The sequence below is a fragment of the Amblyraja radiata genome, chromosome 26 (assembly GCF_010909765.2).
Source record: "Amblyraja radiata isolate CabotCenter1 chromosome 26, sAmbRad1.1.pri, whole genome shotgun sequence".
Classification (NCBI taxonomy): Eukaryota; Metazoa; Chordata; class Chondrichthyes; order Rajiformes; family Rajidae; genus Amblyraja; species Amblyraja radiata.
In genome coordinates, this window is record NC_045981.1 from 36,514,309 (window position 1) to 36,533,908 (window position 19,600).

Below are 19,600 nucleotides of genomic sequence, written 5' to 3' on the forward strand. Positions count from 1 at the left end.
CACACAGCGCAGCCAAATGTCAATGTCCTCAGGGATGCTGCTGTCAATCAAATCCATATCTTTACCAAAGCGGTTGAGGATTCTCCCGTTGGGGGTCGACTCGAAGAAGGAGAGAGGGCAGTGGAGGAGGTGCTGGAGCAGGGACAGGTGCAACAGGTGCGAGGCCCTAAGCATGCTGTAACCATGGCTCAGAATGAAGGTCACTATCGTGACGATGCCTGTGGGCGCGAGAGGGAGAGCAGTGAGAGATAGCGAGCGGCGGGGAAGCGTCCCGTCTACGGGGGAGGGGGCACACTGCATGCACTGGCCCCTGCAGCACCACCGCATGCTTCCACCCACCGCAGCTCCTGCACTTTTACTCCAGAATCTGATGTGGAGACACAGAGTGCTGGAGTAACTCAGCGGGTCAGGCAGCATCTGTGGGGAACATGGATAGGTGACGTTTCAGATCGGATGAGCAGGTTGGAAACTGACCCATCCCAGTCGCCCCATTTCCACTCTAGCCAGCGGGGACATCCACGGGCACCGAGACCAACCTGCTCCCAGCTTCAGTGTGACACACACACACACCTCACCAGATGAGCAGGGGAGGGGTGGGGAGGGGTGGAACTGTCTCGTGCTTTTAGCCACGTGGTAGAAACAGGGAGGGAGAGAGACAGAGACAGAGACAGAGAGAGAGAGAGAGAGAGATAAGGAGAGAGAGAGAGACAGAGAGGAAAAAGGCAGTACTGTGGGTGAGGAGAGCGAGAGAAAATGTCCATCAGTCCAGTTGCTTGGCTCATTGTCACACTAGCTGTGAGCTGCTGGGTCTTTTCACCCTCCCCACACTGCAATTATGCCCCCCCCCCCCCCCCCCCCCCACACTACAAGACCAGCGGTTTGGCAGGAGCACAAATGCAACATGCCCTGGGTTTTGTCGGTCAGCCTGAGTCTGGGACCTCTGGCCCGGCTGTCTGGGATCATGCCTGCTCTCACCCTCTGCCCCCTCACACTGGCCCCGATTGGGCTAGAGCCCGGGCACCCCCCCCCCCCGCCCGAAACCCACCACTGTGCGTGTGTCGTGTACAGACGGTCTCTCCCAGCACTGTGCGTGTGCGTGTGTGCGTGCGCGCGTGTGGGTGTGCGCGTGTGTGGGTGTGTGCGCGCGTGTGTGTGTGGTGTGTGTGAGCGTGTGCGCGCGCGTGTGGTGTGTGTGTGTGTGGTGTGTGGGTGCGCGTGTGTGTGTGCGTGTGGACAGTCCCTGCCAGCACTGTGTGTGTGTGTGTGCGTGCGTGTGGTGTGTGTGCGTGCGTGTGGTGTGTGTGTGTGTGTGTGGTGTGCGTTTGTGTGTGTGCGTGTGTGTGTGTGTGGACAGTCCCTGCCAGCACTGTGTGTGTGTGCGTGTGCGCGCGTGTGGTGTGTGTGCGTGCGCGCGTGTGGTGTGTGTGTGTGTGTGTGTGCGTGTGTGTGCGTGCGTGTGCGTGCGTGGGTGTGCGCGTGCGCGTGTGTGTGTGGTGTGCGTGTGGTGTGCGTGTGTGTGTGTGCTGTGTGTGTGGACAGTCCCTGCCAGCACTGTGTGTGTGTGTGTGCGTGTGTGCGTGCGTGTGGTGTGTGTGCGTGCGTGCGTGTGTGGGTGGGTGTGTGCGTGTGGTGTGTGTGGTGCGTGTGTGTGCGCGTGTGCGTGCGTGTGTGTGGGTGGGTGTGTGCGTGTGGTGTGTGTGCGTGCGCGTGTGTGTGTGGTGTGCGTGTGTGTGTGCTGTGTGTGTGGACAGTCCCTGCCAGCACTGTGTTCAGTTTACAGACTCACCCATGCACTATCCCACAAGGTGACTGTGAAGCACGAAGGTGCTGCCTTATGAGGAACCTGTGCTCACAAACTACTCTAATACCTGGAGGAAAAAGTACAGGCAAGCGATGGGGACAGACGGCAGCAGACTGAGTGGGATGGAGTAAGCCAGCACTATCAGTGCGGAGAGCACGTCAAAGAAGCACAGCAAGAAGTCCTCCACACAGGCGGGGATGCCTTCGTCAATGGTGTCCATGTCCTGCGAGAAGCGATTGAGGATTCGTCCCACTGGGGTCAGCTCAAAGTGCTGCAGAGGGCAGCGGAGCGTTTGGTTAAGCAGGTGAGCATGCAGGAGGTTAGAAGCACGAACACAGCACACTGCAAACAGCAGCTGCGACTCGATGTAAGACAGGGCGCCTGTTGGATGAGAACAGGGTGTTATTGCCCAAGTCACCGTGGCAGGCTCTGCACAGCACCCGACAACACCTTGCACACCAACATTGACATGCCAGCACCTGCGTCCCATGCCTGTGTGATGGGACATAGAGGGAGCTGGGCTCTGTCCGTGGGATGTGTGTGATGGAACTTACAGGGAGCTACACTCTGTATCTTTTGTCCCATGGTGACCAACCTTGCTACACCTGTCCCATTTGCCTGCATTTGGCCTTCATCACTCAACTTTTCCTATCCATGAACCTATCCAAATGTCTATTGAACATTGTAATTCTACCTGCGTCAACTACCTCCTGGCAGCTTGTTCCATATACTCACCACCTGCTGTGTCAAAATGTTGCCCCGCTCGCGTTCCCTTTCATCTTTCCCCTCACCTTAATCCCGTGCTCTCTCACATTAGACTCCCAAACCACTTTAGACTGATACACTGGTCCCATCACACTCACTGATACACCGGTCCCAAATACCCACATGTCTTTATCATGCCCACTCAGAGAGAGTGACCATGGTGTGCCAGGCACCACTCCATAGCCTAGCTGGGGATTGAGGCAACTGGACACTGGATACAGGCAATGCCAGCTAGCCACAGCGTGCCACAGGCAGATTGCCGAATCTCTTCCCCGCAGTACAATCACATTAGCACCAGTCGCGCTGCTAATATTGACCCCAGAGACACCAGCAACAGCACCAATGCAGTAGAGGTTGCGCCCGTTACATGGCCAGAGACATTGGGCAGAGCCGGAGCACAGAGACAGCTGGAGCAAGCTCATACACACTCAGACACTAAGCCCGTCACCTCATGACGTGGTCCCAGGTGATGCAGCCTCCCACACTCCCCCAACTACCACACTAACACCACTCTGCCCTGGGAAAGTAGATCACCTGCAAGAATCAGTCAGCAAATGTGGTACAGACATCACCACAGAAGACTTGTCTCAGGATAGGGAGCTGTGGGTAAACTGGGCCAGTGTGATAAAGTGGGTAGAGCTGGGAAACAAGGGGGGGGGGGGGGGGGGGGGGGGGGAGGGGGCGGTCACACTGCTTAGGGGAGTGGCGTTCTGCAGGAGTAGTCTGCAGGAGATACAGAAGTCAATCACACAGATGTGGCAGAGAAATAGCCAGGAGGCTCTTGCAGCTCAATGTGCACATTGATCTAGGTGCTAATACGGGAGGTAGAATCAATAAACAGATGATATAAGGATGTGCAGCAGGAACTGCTGATCCTTGTCTCTACAAGGTGTAGATTAGTGCCACAGATCTACAGATTTACAGAAGTGCAGGGGTGTGTCTGGCCACTGGTCAAATGGGCAGAGCAAAGGCTGATGGAATTTAATTACATTTAATTTTGGCAGGTTTACTAAGATTAGGGCTAGCACAATGAATGTTCAGGCCCTGGGGAGCAGGAGGGGGCAGAGGGCTTCAGATGTCCAAGCATCCCTGTGCTCTACACCACGGATGGGCAATGTAGACGGTGCTGTCAGGTTGAACACGACATTGCCAGGGATGCAGCAGCTCTGTGTTGGAGGAGTTGGGTAGGCCGGGTTTGCATTCTATACACGGCAGGAGGCTGAGTGACGGAGATAGGTTGGACTAGATGACGCTTTGTCCAAGGCTAGAGGGGAATAAAGCAAGAGAAAGGAGTCGGATGTTTAAAGGGAATGAAAGAAATGATAGGTGGGTGGAATGTGGACCACTCTGCAGGTACAGCAGGCGGTGAAGAAAGCAAATGGCATGTTGGCCTTTATAACAAGAGGAGTCAAGTATAGGAGCAAAGAGGTCCTTCTGCAGTTGTACAGGGCCCAAGTGAGACCACACCTGAAGTATTGTGTGCAGTTTTGGTACCCTAATTTGAGGAAGGACATTCTTGTTATTGAGGGAGTGCAGTGAAGGTTTACAAGGTTAATTCCCGGGATGACGGGACTGTTATATGCTGAGAGAATGGAGCGGCTGGGCGTGTACACTCTGGAGTTTAGAAGGATGAGAGGGATTCTTGAAACATATAAGATTATTAAGGGTTTGGACACACTAGAGGCAGGAAACATGTTCCCGATGTTGGGGGAGTCCAGAACCAGGGGCCACAGTTTCAGAATAAGGGGTAAGCCATTTTGAACGGAGACGAGGAAACACTTTTTCTCACAGAGAGTGGTGAGTCTGTGGAATTCTCTGCCCCAGAGGATGGCTGAGGCTGGTTCTTTGGATGCTTTCAAGAGAGAGCTAGATAGGGCTCTTAAAGAAAGCGGAGTCAGGGGATATGGGGAGAAGGCAGGAACGGGGTACTGATTGGTGATGATCAGGCATGATCTCATTGAATGGCGATGCTGGCTCGAAGGGCCGAATGGCCTACTCCTGCACCTATTGTCTATGGGTGGGTGGGTGGACCACACTGTGGGTGGGGGATGGAGCACACTGTGGGTGGGGGGTGGAGCACACTGTGGGTGGGGGGTGGAGCACACGGGGGTGGGGGGTGGACCACTGTGGGTGGGGGGTGGAGCACACGGGGGTGGGGGGTGGACCACACTGTGGGTGGGGGGGTGGACCACACTGTGGGTGGGGGGGTGGAGCACACTGTGGGTGGGGAAGACAGAGTACGGGAACAGTGGCTGGAGTTCCGCTCCGTATGTGAGCAAGTGGAGGAGGAACAAGAGGTGATGCGTTAGAGACCTGGAGACAAAGTGAATGAGGACATGGATGTGTGGAATAATCTGGGGAAGCGCGGTGGAGATGTACAAGTGTGGATTGGCTGCAGTCTCTAGCGAGGAATCTACGGGTCACAGTGAAGACTGTGATATGGCACCGACAGCCAAGGTCCGCAGGAAAACCAGCCTGGTCAATAGACAATAGGTGCAGGAGTAGGCCATTCGGCCCTTTGAGCCAGCACCGACATTCAATGTGATCATGGGTGATCATCCACAATCAGTACCTCGTTCCTGCCTTCTGCCCATATCCCCTGACTCTGCTATCTTCACGAGCCCTATCTAGCTCTCTCTTGAAAGTCTCACCCCCTCCTTCAGTGACCTGTGTCAGTGTCCCCACTGAAATTAACGCAGCTCCCACAGCACCCCCTCCCCCCCAGCACCCTGTGGCACTGACTGTCCCCACTGATGTTAACCCAGCTCTCTCTACATCCAGCACCATGACAGTGTCTCAGTGAACCCATTCCCACAACACTCTGTGCCACTGACTGTCCCCACTCACCCTCAGTCATCCCATTGTCTCGACTGTATCCCCACTGACATTAACCCAGCTCTCTCTCTCTCCCCCAGCACCGTTACTAACTGGATCCCCACTGACAGTGACCCCCCTGACCCAGCGCCGTGTCACTGTATCTGTACTGATGTCCTGACGGGCCAGGGAGTGTCCCAGTGTAGGGAGGGTAGAAGGGGGTGCGGGAGAGGTAGCGGGGGGTGCGGGAGAGGTAGAGGAGAGTGCGGGGGTTGCAGGAGGGGGTAGAGGGGGGTGCGGAGGGGGGTAGAGGAGAGTGCGGGGGGGTGCGGGGGAGGGTAGAGTGGGGTGCGGGGAGGGTAGAGGGGGGTGCGGAGGGGGGGAGAGGAGAGGGCGGGGGGGGGGAGAGGAGAGTGCGGGGGGGGGAGAGGAGAGTGCGGGGGGGTGCGGGGGAGGGTAGAGGGGGGTGCGGGGGAGGGTAGAGGGGGTGCGGGAGAGGTAGCGGGGGGTGCGGGGAGGGGGGTGCGGGGGAGGTAGCGGGGGGTGCGGGAGAGGTAGAGGAGAGTGCGGGAGAGGTAGAGGAGAGTTCGGGGGGGAGAGGAGAGTGCGGGGGGGGGGGGGGGGGGGGGGGTAAAGGGATTGCTGAGATTGACCCTGTGGTGTCAGTACCTGGACAAGTACGTAGAGCAAGGCGAGTGGCAGAATGACCAGAATGAACCATGGTGTGCTAACCATGATAACTATCATGGTGGACAGGGAGATGAAGAAGGTAGCGAGGAACATCTGGAATGTCAGTGGGATGACTTCGTCAATCACGTTAATGTCCTTGCCGAAGCGGTTGATGATGCGTCCGATGGGGGTGGTGTCATAGAATGCCTGTGGGGTGTGCAACTTGTTGTCCAGCAGCCGGGCGTGGAGCTGCCGGGCAGCGCCCAACCCGCCCAGCATCAGAGTGAGAGAGGATATCATGACTAGCACCCCTGTGGGGAGACACAATGTAGTTCCAGACTGGTTAGCACAGGCCGGGCACCAGGCCTGGTAACCCACCCCCCACAGTTGGTAGCCCACACCCCACGGCAGGTAGCCCACCCCCATGCCTGGTAGCCCACCCGGCAACCAAACCCATGGCTGTTAGCCCACCCCCCACGCCTGGTAGATCATCCTTCACGCCTGGCAGCCCACCCTCCATGGTTGGTAGCCCACCTGGCAATCCACCCCCCACCTCACCCTAAATCATACCTGGAACCCCCACCCTCATCACAACTGGTACACCTCCACCCCCCACCGCCCCCCCCCCCCCCCCCCCCCCCCGCCACGGCCCGCCCTGGGTGGGGAAAGTCTTACCTTGGATGAGGCCGAGTGCAGCGTACACCCCCACCCGCAGGCTCATGGTGTGCTGTGTCTGGTTGCTGACCGCGTCGTTGGTCCACTCGCTGAGCCAGAAGTTGGCACCGATGGACGCTGCGTTCTGGCAGCAGTAGAGCAGGCAGATCAGCACCGAGGTGCAGGGGCCCACCGCCTTCAGGTACTGCCAGAACACCACCAGCTTCACCTGTGGCACAACCCCAGCCCAGTCAGACAACACGCCCCCGTCATGCCATCACGCCAACGTCACGCCCATGCTCCCATGTCACGCCAACACGCCCCCGTCATGCCATCACACCACCATCATGCCAACATGCCCCTGTGTCACGCCACCATCATGTCAACATGCCAGTGTCATGCCAACATGCCCCCGTGTCACACCAACACGCCACCATCATGCCAACATGCCCCTGTGTCATGCCACCATCATGCCAACATGCCCCCGTGTCACACCAACACGCCACCGTCATGCCATCACGCCACCATCATGCCATCACGCCCCATGTCATGCCAACACACCAGTGTCATGCCACCGTCATGCCAACACGCCCCCGTGTCACACCAACACGCCCCCGTGTCACACCAACACGCCCCGCTTGCTCCAATCCCCCTCCCTGCCCACAGAGTAACTAAAGAGGTTCCTCCTCACCTCCTTTCAAAAAGAGCGCCCTTTAATTCTAAGGCTATGGTCCTAGATTCTCCCACCAGTGGAAACATCCTTTCCACATCCACTCTATCTATGCCTTTCTTTATTCTGGAAGTTTCAACCTTCAACCCCCCTCAACCTTCTACACTCCAGCTAGTAGAGGCTGTCAAACGCTCATCATTGAAACCTAGAAGATACGTGCAGGAGTAGACCATTCAGCCCTTCGAGCCAGCACCACCATTCAATATGATCATGGCTGATCATCCAGAATCAGTACCCCGTTCCTGCCTTCTCCCCATATCCCTTGATTCCGTTAGCCCTAAGAGCTCTATCTAACTCTCTCTTGAAAACATCCAGTGAATTGGCCTCCACTGCCTTCTGAATTCACTGAATTCCACTGATTTACAACTCTCTGGGTGAAATCATCTGCTAACCCGCTCACCCCTGGACTCATTGCTGTACCAGCCTGCAGGCTGCGGTAGGGGAAGCTGCGAGGGCTGGGACAGTGCGCACTCACCCTGCCCGTCTCTGACGTCTCTGCCTGGATCAGCGTCTGTGGACTGGCCCCTTTGGTGGGGGGAGGCTCGCTCTCCTTCTTCTTCTGACTCAGCCGCTTCCTGGTGGACTTGCGTGTCGACGCTTCTCCGTCAGACGACAGCACGCTCAATTGTCTGTAGGCACAGCGAGCGCACATGGTGGGAGAGCGTGGCTGAGTAACAGGTTACAGCTGTGGCCATTGGCACGCATTCAGGGGATCAGACAGCACCTCTCCCCATCACCCAACCCCCACCCAGACCCCCCGCAGCAACCATCAACCTGACCTGGCCTCAGTGTCGGGCATCACCCAGCTACACTACATCACACCAACCCTGGATCGGGACCACCCCTCACACTGGGACCTGCAGCCATAACCAAAGGCACAGTTGTTGGGGAAAGTCTCCACCAGCAGCAGTGTGGAGGCACGGAGTGTGGGAACGCTCACTTCCAGAATCAGGGACAGTTTATCAAGAAACTGAACCATCCTCTCACCACTAGAGAGCAGTCCTGACCTCCCATCTACCTCATTGTAGGCCCTCAGACTATCATTGATCAGACTTTACCTTGCTCTAAACGTATTCCCTTTATCCTGTATCTGTACACTGTGGACGGCTCGATTGTAATCATGTATAGTCTTTCCGCTGCCTGGATAGCAAGCAACAAAAACAGCTTTTCACTGTGAAAGAGCTAATAGTCAAATCTAAAATTGAGTCGTTCTACAAAAGCATTGTCTAGTACAGTGGTTCTCAAATGGGGGTACGCGTACCCCTGGGGGTACGTGAAGGCACTCCAGGGGGTACGTGAGATTTTAAAATGTAGGGGGTCAGCTGGTTAGGGGGTACTTGGCTGAAAAAATATTTCACAGAGGGCACATCACTGAAAAAAGGTTGAGAACCACTGGTCTAGTAGAACAAAAGAATGGCTCGGTGCCAAGTCTGAATGACTTTGTAAATTATATGGAACACAATATGGAGGACAGGTTGTCTTTTCTAAAGAAATTAAGATGGAAGCCTGCAGTAATAACATGTGCTTTATTCAAGGCCATGAAGAAGTCAAGATTGAAAAAAAATAGCTGATGCTCCAGAGATAAGTAATAACTTGTTATTGGATGAGTTTGATTTCGACCCAGCTTATCTATATTGTGAAAGGCTACAGAATCTTTCAGTCATGTCATATTCAGACTTGGTAGGAGTGTTTACTGATAAGAACATTTTATAATTGTGCTAAGTTTCTTTCGTTCTGTGAGTGGGAGCCCGAGAAGCACTGAGCAACGTTTGTGCTCATTGTAAATCTTTGCCACTCCCGTCTGACGAGTCAATTAAAAATTGCCATGGTTTACCTTTAACAGTTTTGTTGCTATCTGCTTTTTAAGAAATGAACTTTGACAACTGTATCTCAGTACAGGTGACAATAAACTAAAGCAAACTAAACCCGCACAGCCCCAAGGGGAAAAGGGGACGAACCAAGACCCAGACCTGGCACGAACTTCAAGGTCACCCAGCAGTGGGGGAGGGGAGGGCACAGCGAGGGCCAGCCCAGCTCAGAACCGAGACCCACCTTATGAATTGTAGCCGTGCCTCGGTAGCAGAGGGCTCGTGGTCGCTCAGGTCGATGTGGTTACTCATGGAATCCTCAGCGAGGAACTCTTCTTCTCCGTCTGGCACTGTGAAGCGAGGAGGCGAGGTCAGTCATGGGTTGCCCGGGCTCGTCACACTGTGCAGTCCCATGGGCTGACAGTCTCACACTGGAGAGCAAGGGGTTAACAGCCCGCTTGACTCTCCAGCACGCTGGGCTGGTGCGGTGTCACAGCTGCCACCCTGCACCAGAGACCCGGTTCCATCACACGCTGCCCGTGTGGAGTTTGCACGTTCTCCCTGCGGCTGCACGGGTTTCTCCCGCATGCTTCGAATTCCTCACAATCTCGTACGTGTGCAACACTAGCAAGTTTGCGGATGACACAAAGCTGGGTGGCAGTGTGAACTGTGAAGAGGATGTTAGGAGGTTGCAGGGTGACCTGGACAGGTTGAGTGAATGGGCAGATGCGTGGCAGATGCAGTATAATATAGATAAATGTGAGGTTATCCACTTTGGCGGCAAAAACAAGGGGGCAGATTATTATCTAAATGGGATTATGTTAGGTAAGGGGGAGGTACAGCGAGACCTGGGCGTCCTTGTACACCGGTCACTGAAAGTTGGCGTGCAGGTACAGCAGGCAGTGAAAAAAGCTAATGGAATGTTGGCCTTCATAACAAGAGGATTTCAGTATAGGAGTAAATAGGTTCTTCTGCAGTTGTATAGGGCTCTGGTGAGGCCACATCTGGAGTATTGTGTACAGTTTTGGTCTCCTAATTTGAGGAAGGACATCCTTGTGATTGAGGCAGTGCAGCCTAGGTTCACGAGATTGATCCCTGGGATGGCGGGACTGTCATACGAGGAAAGATTGAAAAGACTAGGCTTGTATTCACTGGAGTTTAGAAGGATGAGGGGGATCTTATAGAAACATAAAAATGATAAAAGGACTGGTCAAGTTAGATGCAGGAAAAATGTTCCCAATGTTGGGCAAGTCCAGAACCAGGGGCCACAGTCTTAGAATAAAGGGGAGGTCATTTAAGACAGGTGAGAAAAAAACGTTTTCACCCAGAGAGTTGTGAATTTATGGAATTCCCTGCCACAGAGGGCAGTGGAGGCCAAGTCACTGGATGGATTTAAGAGAGAGTTAGATAGAGCTCTAGGGGCTAGTGGAGTCAAGTGATATGGGGAGAAGGCAGGCACGGGTTATTGATAGGGGACGATCAGCCATGATCACAATGAATGGCGGTGCTGGCTCGAAGGGCCGAATGGCCTCCTCCTGCACCTATTTTCTATGTTTCTATCAATGGGTTGGGGCAGGGAGATGAATAGAACAGTGTAGGGTTAATATAAAAATAGGTGCTTGAAGGTTAGCATGGAGTGCGTGGGCTGAGGCTTCTGTGTTACATCTCTCTGAGATCGACAATTGTGACTATGTATTCTGCATTTTCAAAGAGCAGTTTCACTTTGTGTTAATTTTATAAAGGACCAAGATGGAACGTTCAAACATTCCCTGTCCGTAGAGAGGGGGAGGTTGAGTTAGGAGGGGCCAGGATTGGGGTTGCCCAGAGTGCGGAGAGAGGGGGTAGCAGCATTCTGCAGCTGTGTTTAGGAAGCTTCATTCTACATGAATCTTCACCAGGATCTATCAACATCACACAAAGTGCTGGAGGAGCCCAGTCTGTCGAAGGTCCTGATCCCAAACGTCATCTGTCCATTCCCTCCACAGATACTGCCTGACCTGCTGAGTTCCTCCAGCACTTTGTGATTTGCTCCAGATTCCAGCATCTGCAGTCTCTGGTGATTTCGAAATATTCAGATCACGTCCTTGCTTGTGCAGTCCTTGCTTCTGTTAATAGAATGAAGGGCCGTGTTTTTGAATAGCAGAGAGAACAGCCGGTGAAGCTGGTGGTGCCGGGGTTAGAGGGAGAACAGCCGGTGAAGCTGGTGGTGTCGGGGTTAGAGGGAGAACAGCCGGTGAAGCTGGTGGTGCCGGGGTTAGAGGGAGAACAGCCGGTGAAGCTGGTGGTGCCGAGGTTACACAGAGAACAGCCGGTGAAGCTGGTGTTGCCGGGGTTAGAGGGAGAACAGCCAGTGAAGCTGGTGTTGCCGGGGTTAGAGGAAGAACAGCTGGTGTTGCCGGGGTTAGAGGGAGAACAGCCGGTGAAGCTGGTGTTGCCGGGGTTACGGAGAGAACAGCCGGTGAAGCTGGTGGTGCCGGGGTTAGAGGGAGAACAGCCGGTGAAGCTGGTGTTGCCGGGGTTAGAGGGAGAACAGCCGGTGAAGCTGGTGTTGCCGGGGTTACGGAGAGAACAGCCGGTGAAGCTGGTGGTGCCGGGGTTAGAGGGAGAACAGCCGGTGAAGCTGGTGTTGCCGGGGTTACGGAGAGAACAGCCGGTGAAGCTGGTGGTGCCGGGGTTAGAGGGAGAACAGCCGGTGAAGCTGGTGTTGCCGGGGTTACACCGTAGCAGGAGGTTAATGGCGGTGGACTGGACGGTGGGAGAGCCATTCTCCGCGCAGGGAGTGTCGCACCTGTCGGCTCGTCTTCCTCCACCTCATCCCACAGAGCGTAGGTGCGCAGGAACTCTGCAAACGCCCCGTTCTGCTCCTGCAGCTCCTGGTACGAGCCCAGCTCAGTCACCTTGCCGTTCACCAGCACCACGATCTGATCCACCTGTGGCAGGAAGCTGATGCCGTGCGTCACCAGAACACGGGTCTGCAAAAGCAAGAGGCCAACAGGTGAGCAAGCGGCTGCACATGGGTCAAGGGGAAAGCTCAGGACAGACTGTACACAATGGCTAGCAGTGTTAGTTACAGCAGTGGGGAAACAGGCCCTTCAGCCCACCCAGTCCACACTAGTTCTACATCATCCCACTTTCTCATCCTCGCCGTACACACTAGGGGCCAATTAACCTACAAACCCGCTGGTCTGTGCAACGTGGGAGCAATCCCATGCGGTCAAACTCCATGCAGAGAGCGCCCAAGGTCAGGATTGAAAGCACCTTGTCACACAGCAAGGGATTGGGCCTTCACTGCATTACTGCTGCACATTCGCAACTCATGTATTCTCTGACCCGATGGAGAAATTATTTTGGAAAACAAGGCTCAAGTCTTCAGCATACGGAAGGTTCAGAATGCCCTCAGTGAGTCGAGCATCAATCATGCCCGCTGGCCTGATGCCAACTTCTGAAGGTGGTTTCGAGATGGTATGTAACCACGTTCCTGTAATTCTGGATACAATGCAAGTGCCACACCCTGCTCACCAACCGCCCTACACAAAGCATCCACTGGCTGGCCTCAGTCAATCACTGGTGCAGAATGGCTGCAGTGGAGCTCACCTGCAGAATGTACTGCAGTTACTTGTCCAGGTAACACTGAGGGCACCTCCTGAACCTGCCTCTCTCACACCGCGCAGGGGAACACCGCATCATCACCCCAGGAAGCGCACCACCTCGACTGGGAAACACATCACTGATCCATCGGCACAGGGTGTAAATCCTGCAACCCTCCCTCAACACCACTGTGGGAGCACCTTCACCTGAGAGTCAAGTCAAGTCAATTTTATTTCTATAACTCATTTAAAAACAACTCTCGTTGACCAAAGTGCTTTACATTAGTGCAGGTACTAACATGCTACATACAGTGGTACATAGCTCAACAATACATACATAAATACATACAACAGCGCACCCTCAGAGGGCCTCAAGAAAGGCTTGTGAGTAGAAATAAGTTTTAAGTCTAGACTTAAAATAGTTGATGGAGGGGGTTCTGATGGAAACTATGAGAGTTCTGATGGGAAGGGGGATGCTGCTGTTCCACAGTCTAGGAGCTGCAACCGCAAAAGCGTGGTCGCCCCTGAGCTTATGCCTAGACCGCGGGATGGTCAGTAACCCCAAGTCGGCCGATCTGAGAGACCTGGAGGTGGTGTGGTGGGTGAGCAGACATTTGATGTAGGTGGGGCCGAGCCCGTTAAGGGCTTTGTATACATAAAGAAGGAGCTTGAAATTGATTCTGAACTGCACAGGGAGCCAGTGGAGAGAGGCCAGGATCGGGGTGATGTGGTCCCTTTTTTCGGGTGCCTGTCAGGAGTCTCGATGCGGCGTTTTGTCCAATTGCAGGTGGGACAGGGATGATTGGCTGATGCCAGTGTAAAGGGAGTAATCGAGGCGGGAGGAGATAAATGAGGTCGTCAAATTGGAGGAATGGTTTTATTTTAGCTATCGTCCGAAGCTGGAAGAAGCTAGCTTTTACCACGGCATTGACTTGGTTGTCAAATTTCAATGCTGAGTCAAATATCACGCCAAGGTTTATGATGTGAGGTTTGAGTAATGGGGTAAGGCTTCCAAGGCTGCCTGTTATCGTTTTGATGGAGTCCGAGGGGCTGAGTAGGATGACCTCAGATTTACTCTCGTTTAGAAACATAGACAATAGGTGCAGGAGTAGGTGCAGGAGTAGGCCATTCGGCCCTTCGAGCCTGCACAGGCTGATCATCCAACTCAGTATCCTGTACCTGCCTTCTCTCCATACACCCTGATCCCTTTAGCCACAAGGGCCACATCTAACTCCCTCTTAAATATAGCCAATGAACTGGCCTCAACTACCTTCTGTGGCAGAGAATTCCAGAGATTCACCACTCTCTGTGTGAAAAATGTTTTTCTCATCTCGGTCCTAAAGGATTTCCCCTTTATCCTTAAACTGTGACCCCTTATCCTGGACTTCTCCAACATTCGGGAACAGTCTTCCTGCGTCTAACCTGTCCAACCCCTTAAGAATTTTGTAAGTTTCTATAAGATCCCCCCTCAATCTTCTAAATTCTAGCGAGTACAAGCCGAGTCTATTCAGTCTTTCTTCATATGAAAGTCCTGACATCCCAGGAATCAGTCTGGTGAACCTTCTATGTACTCCCTCTATGGCAAAAATGTCTTTCCTCAGATTTGGAGACCAAAACTGTACGCAATACTCCAGGTGTGGTCTCACCAAGACCCTGTAAAACTGCAGTAGAACCTCCCTGCTCCTATACTCAAATCCTTTTGCTATGAATGCTAACATACCATTCGCTTTCTTCACTGCCTGCTGCACCTGCATGCCTACTTTCAATGACTGGTGTACCATGACACCCAGGTCTCGTAGCATCTCCCCTTTTCCTAATCGGCCACCATTTAGATAATAGTCTACTTTCCTGTTTTTGCCACCAAAGTGGATAACCTCACATTTATCCACATTATATTGCATCTGCCATGCATTTGCCCACTCACCCAGCCTATCCAAGTCACCTTGCAGCCTCCTAGCATCCTCCTCACAGCTAACACTGGCCCCCAGCTTCGTGTCATCCGCAAACTTGGAGATGTTGCATTCAATTCCCTCGTCCAAATCATTAATATATATTGTAAATAGCTGGGGTCCCAGCACTGAGCCTTGCGGTACCCCACTAGTCACTGCCTGCCATTGTGAAACGGACCCGTTTACTCCTACTCTTTGCTTCCTGTCTGCCAGCCAGTTCTCTATCCACATCAATACTGAACCCCCAATACCGTGTGCTTTAAGTTTGTATACTAATCTCTTATGTGGGACCTTGTCGAAACTCTTCTGAAAGTCCAGATATAACACATCCACTGGTTCTCCCTTATCCACTCTACTAGTTACATCCTCGAAAAATTCTATAAGATTCGTCAGACATGATTTACCTTTCATAAATCCATGCTGACTTTGTCCAATGATTTCCTCACTTTCCAAATGTGCTGCTATCCCATCTTTAATAACTGATTCTAGCAGTTTCCCCACTACCGATGTTAGACTAACTGGTCTGTAATTCCCCGTTTTCTCTCTCCCTCCCTTTTTAAAAAGTGGGGTTACATTAGCTACCCTCCAATCCTCAGGAACTACTCCAGAGTCTAAAGAGTTTTGAAAAATTATCACTAATGCATCCACTATTTCTGGGGCTACTTCCTTAAGTACTCTGGGATGCAGCCTATCTGGCCCTGGGGATTTATCGGCCTTTAATCCATTCAATTTACCTAACACCACTTCCCGGCTAACCTGGAGTTCACTCAGTTCCTCCATCTCATTTGACCCCTGGTCCCCTGCTATTTCCGGCAGATTATTTAAGTCTTCCTTAGTGAAGACAGAACCAAAGTAGTTATTCAATTGGTCTGCCATATCCTTGTTCCCCATGATCAATTCACCTGTTTCTGACTGCAAGGGACCTACATTTGTTTTAACTAATCTCTTTCTCTTCACATATCTATAAAAACTTTTGCAGTCAGTTTTTATGTTCCCTGCCAGTTTTCTTTCATAATCTATTTTCCCTTTCCTAATTAGGCCCTTTGTCCTCTGCTGGACTCTGAATTTCTCCCAGTCCTCTGGTAGGCTGCTTTTTCTGGCTAATTTGTATGCTTCATCTTTTGTTTTGATACTATCCCTGATTTCCCTTGTTATCCACGGATGCACTACCTTCCCTGATTTATTATTTTGCCAAACTGGGATGAACAATTGTTGTAGTTCATCCATGCAGTCTTTAAATGCCTTCCATTGCATATCCACCGTCAACCCTTTAAGAATCAATTGCCAGTCTATCTTGGCCAATTCACGTCTCATACCCTCAAAGTTACCTTTCTTTAAGTTCAGGACCCTTGTTTCTGAATTAACAATGTCACTCTCCATCCTAATGAAGAACTCAACCATATTATGGTCACTCTTGCCCAAGGGGCCACGCACAACAAGACTGTTAACTAACCCTTCCTCATTACTCAATACCCAGTCTAGAATAGCCTGCTCTCTCGTTGGTTCCTCTACATGTTGGTTTAGAAAACTATTGCACATACATTCCAAGAAATCCTCTTCCTCAGCACCCCTGCCAATTTGATTCACCCAATCTATATGTAGATTGAAGTCACCCATTATAACTGTTTTACCTTTGTTGCACGCATTTCTAATTTCCTGTTTGATGCCATCCCCAACTCCACTACTACTGTTAGGTGGCCTGTACACAACTCCCACTAGCGTTTTCTGCCCCTTAGTGTTTCGCAGCTCTACCCATATCGATTCCACATCCTCCAAGCTAATGTCCTTCTTTTCTATTGCGTTAATTTCCTCTCTAACCAGCAACGCTACCCCACCTCCTTTCCCTTTCCGTCTATCCCTCCTGAATATTGAATATCCCTGGATATTCAGCTCCCAGCCTTGGTCACCCTGGAGCCATGTCTCCGTGATCCCAACTATATCATAGTCATTAATAGCTATCTGTACATTCAACTCATCCACCTTATTACGAATGCTCCTTGCATTGAGACACAAAGCCTTCAGGCTTGTTTTTACAACACTCTTACCCCTTATACAATTATGTTGAAAAGTGGCCCTTTTTGATTTTTGCCCTGGATTTGTCTGCCTGCCACTTTTACTTTTCACCTTGTTACCTATTGCTTCTACCCTCATTTTACACCCCTCTGTCTCTACGCTCACACATTTAAGAAACCCTTTCTCTTTAACTCCATCCTCCACTATCCCATTTGACACCTCACCCCCCTTATTCAGTTTAAAACCACCCGTGTAGCAGTGGCAAACCTGCCTGCCAGAATGCTGGTCCCCCACCTGTTAAGATGCAATCCGTCCCTTTTGTACAGTTCCCCCCAACTCCAAAACAGATCCCAGTGATCTAAGAATCTAAATCCCTGCCCCATGCACCAGTTCCTCAACCACAGCCTAGTAAACAGTGCCCAGTCCATCATCGGCTCTGACCTCCCTATCATCAAGGGGATCTACCACAGTCACTGCCTCAAAAAGGCTGGCAGTATCATCAAGGACCCACACCATCCTGGCCACACACTAATCTCCCTGCTGCCTTCAGGTAGAAGGTACAGGAGCCTGAAATTTCCAACATCCAGGTTCAGGAACAGCTTCTTCCCCACAGCCATCAGACTATTAAACTCAAGTCAAACAAAATCTGAACTTTAATAGCCTATTGCACCTTATATGCTTATTTATGTGTGTATATATATATATATATATATATATATATATATATATTCAATGATACATGGACACACTGATCTGTTCTGTATTCATGCCTACTATATTCTGTTGTGCTGAAAGCAAAGCAAGAATGTCATTGTCCTATCTGGGACACATGACAATAAACTCTCTTGATCTTGAAGTTGGAAGCAGCCGAAGGAACGCAACGCTCGGGACAGCCCCCACTCTCCCCCGTCCAAGGCTGCACTGTGACGGGCTGTGGGCCGGGTGGAGCAGAGGTGTGGGACAGGCTGGTCCGTCCGCCCACCAAGAGCCACCGCGATTCACCGCCATCGGACCCCCCCCCGACCCCCGGACCGTGACGCCCACACCGGGTGATTCACCCCCACCCCGGCCGTGAGGACAGACGGCTCGGGACATAGTTAAAACGTGGGGGGCACACACACATTCCCTGGCGGGCCGATGACATGCGTGCATGACAACAAACGACCCACCCTTTCGGTTAGTTGGTGTTTCGGCTTTGTTTCCATTCGGTTATTTGGCTTCCACTTCTTTGCTTCGGCTTCTCGTCCATCCACGCCACGCCCACACACGGTAGTCAGGATCAAACCCGGGGCTCTGGTGCTACGAGGCAGCAACTTTAGCGCTGTGCCACCGTGCCGCCCCTAATCTGATCTCAAGTAATGAATAAATGAAAGACTGGCCAGAGTGACTGTGTACTGAGGACACGGATCAGTGGCTGTATAAAGACAGTCACTGTGGAAGGGGTCGCTGCTTACCTTGCCCTTCAGTGATCCCTCTGGGCCGATGACGTTGTCAAAGATATGTTTGGCTACGTGGGCATCCACCGCGGACAAGGGGTCGTCCAGGAGGTAGATGTCCATGTCGCTGTAGACCGCTCGTGCCAAGCTGACTCGCTGCTTCTGCCCTCCCGACAGGTTAATTCCCTGCAGAGAGATGCCCGGTCAGTGGGAAGTCAGCATCTGGGGGGGGGAAGTACCGACGGCAACAAAGACCTTTGTCTACCTTCTCTCCGATCTCGGTCTGGTCTCCGCCCGGCAGCATGCTCAGGTCTGGTACCAGTGCGCAACCCAGCAGAACCTGCAGGTACCTCTGCTCGCTGATGGACTCTCCAAAAATAATGTTGTCCTTCAGCGTGGTGTTCCGAATCCAGGCTTGCTGGGGCACGTAGGCCACGGATCCCTGGGTGGTGGGGGGGGGGGCGAAGGAAGCAAAGTCACACATTGCACCAAAACACACTCACCTCCCCTTCATCATCTCCCAGCAATTACCAACATCAGCTAAACACTCCAAAACAATGATAGTCACAGAGTGCTGGAGTAACTCAGCGGGTCACACAGCATCCCTGGAGAAAAGCAATAGGTGACATTTCGTGTGACTTTTGAAGGACTTTTAGTCAGACAGCACAGAAACATGTCCTTCAGCCAAACTCATCCATGCCAACCAAGTTTTATAACCAAACTGATCCCATTTGCCTCTCTTTGACCCAGTTCTGTTTAAACCTTTCCTATCATGGACATGTCAAAGTGTCTTTTAAACATACAGTGCATTCAGAAAGTATTCAGACCCCTATACTTTTTGCGAGCGCCCGCCGGGGCTCTAACACCAAGACCCGGTGTGCGACCTTGCATCACCCGACGTGGCTTAAATGGCCACGGGACAATTCGCCATCGCCCGCCAGGGGCTTTGACTCTGACATCGGGGGGGGGAGTGCAGTGGAGAGAGAAGTTTTTTTGGCCTTCCATCACAGCAATGTGATGGATGTTTATGTAAAATATGTTGTGTCTTGGGTCTATTTGTTTGTAATGTATGGCTGCAGAAACGGCATTTCGTTTGGACCTCAAGGGGTCCAAATGACAATAAATTGTATTGAATTGAATTGAATTGAATTGAAGTCTTCTTGGTTATGACGCTACAAGCTTGGCACACCTGCATTTGGGTAATTTCTCCCATTCTTCTCAGCAGATCCTCTCAAGCTCTGTCAGGTTGGATGGGGAGCGTTATTGCACAGCTATTTTCAGGTCCCTCCAGACATGTTCGATTGGTTTCAAGTCCGTGCTCTGGCTGGCCCACTCAAGGACATTCACAGACTTGTCACGAAGCCACTCCTGTGT

The 19,600-nt window shown here is 52.2% G+C and overlaps 1 protein-coding gene across 1 annotated transcript in view; it reads right to left on the reverse strand.

Moving 5' to 3' along the window:
- abcc3 (ATP binding cassette subfamily C member 3) overlaps positions 1 to 19,600 on the reverse strand; it is a 123,313-nt gene that overhangs the window by 13,663 nt on the left and 90,050 nt on the right. Inside the window, exons 17-23 of the mRNA XM_033044717.1 lie at positions 18,492 to 18,668; positions 18,245 to 18,412; positions 12,030 to 12,213; positions 9,486 to 9,591; positions 7,909 to 8,062; positions 6,725 to 6,932; positions 6,050 to 6,360 (exon numbers count right to left, since the gene is read on the reverse strand). Coding sequence (XP_032900608.1) covers positions 6,050 to 6,360; positions 6,725 to 6,932; positions 7,909 to 8,062; positions 9,486 to 9,591; positions 12,030 to 12,213; positions 18,245 to 18,412; positions 18,492 to 18,668 — 1,308 coding nt within the window. The remainder of the gene's footprint in view (positions 1 to 6,049; positions 6,361 to 6,724; positions 6,933 to 7,908; positions 8,063 to 9,485; positions 9,592 to 12,029; positions 12,214 to 18,244; positions 18,413 to 18,491; positions 18,669 to 19,600) is intronic.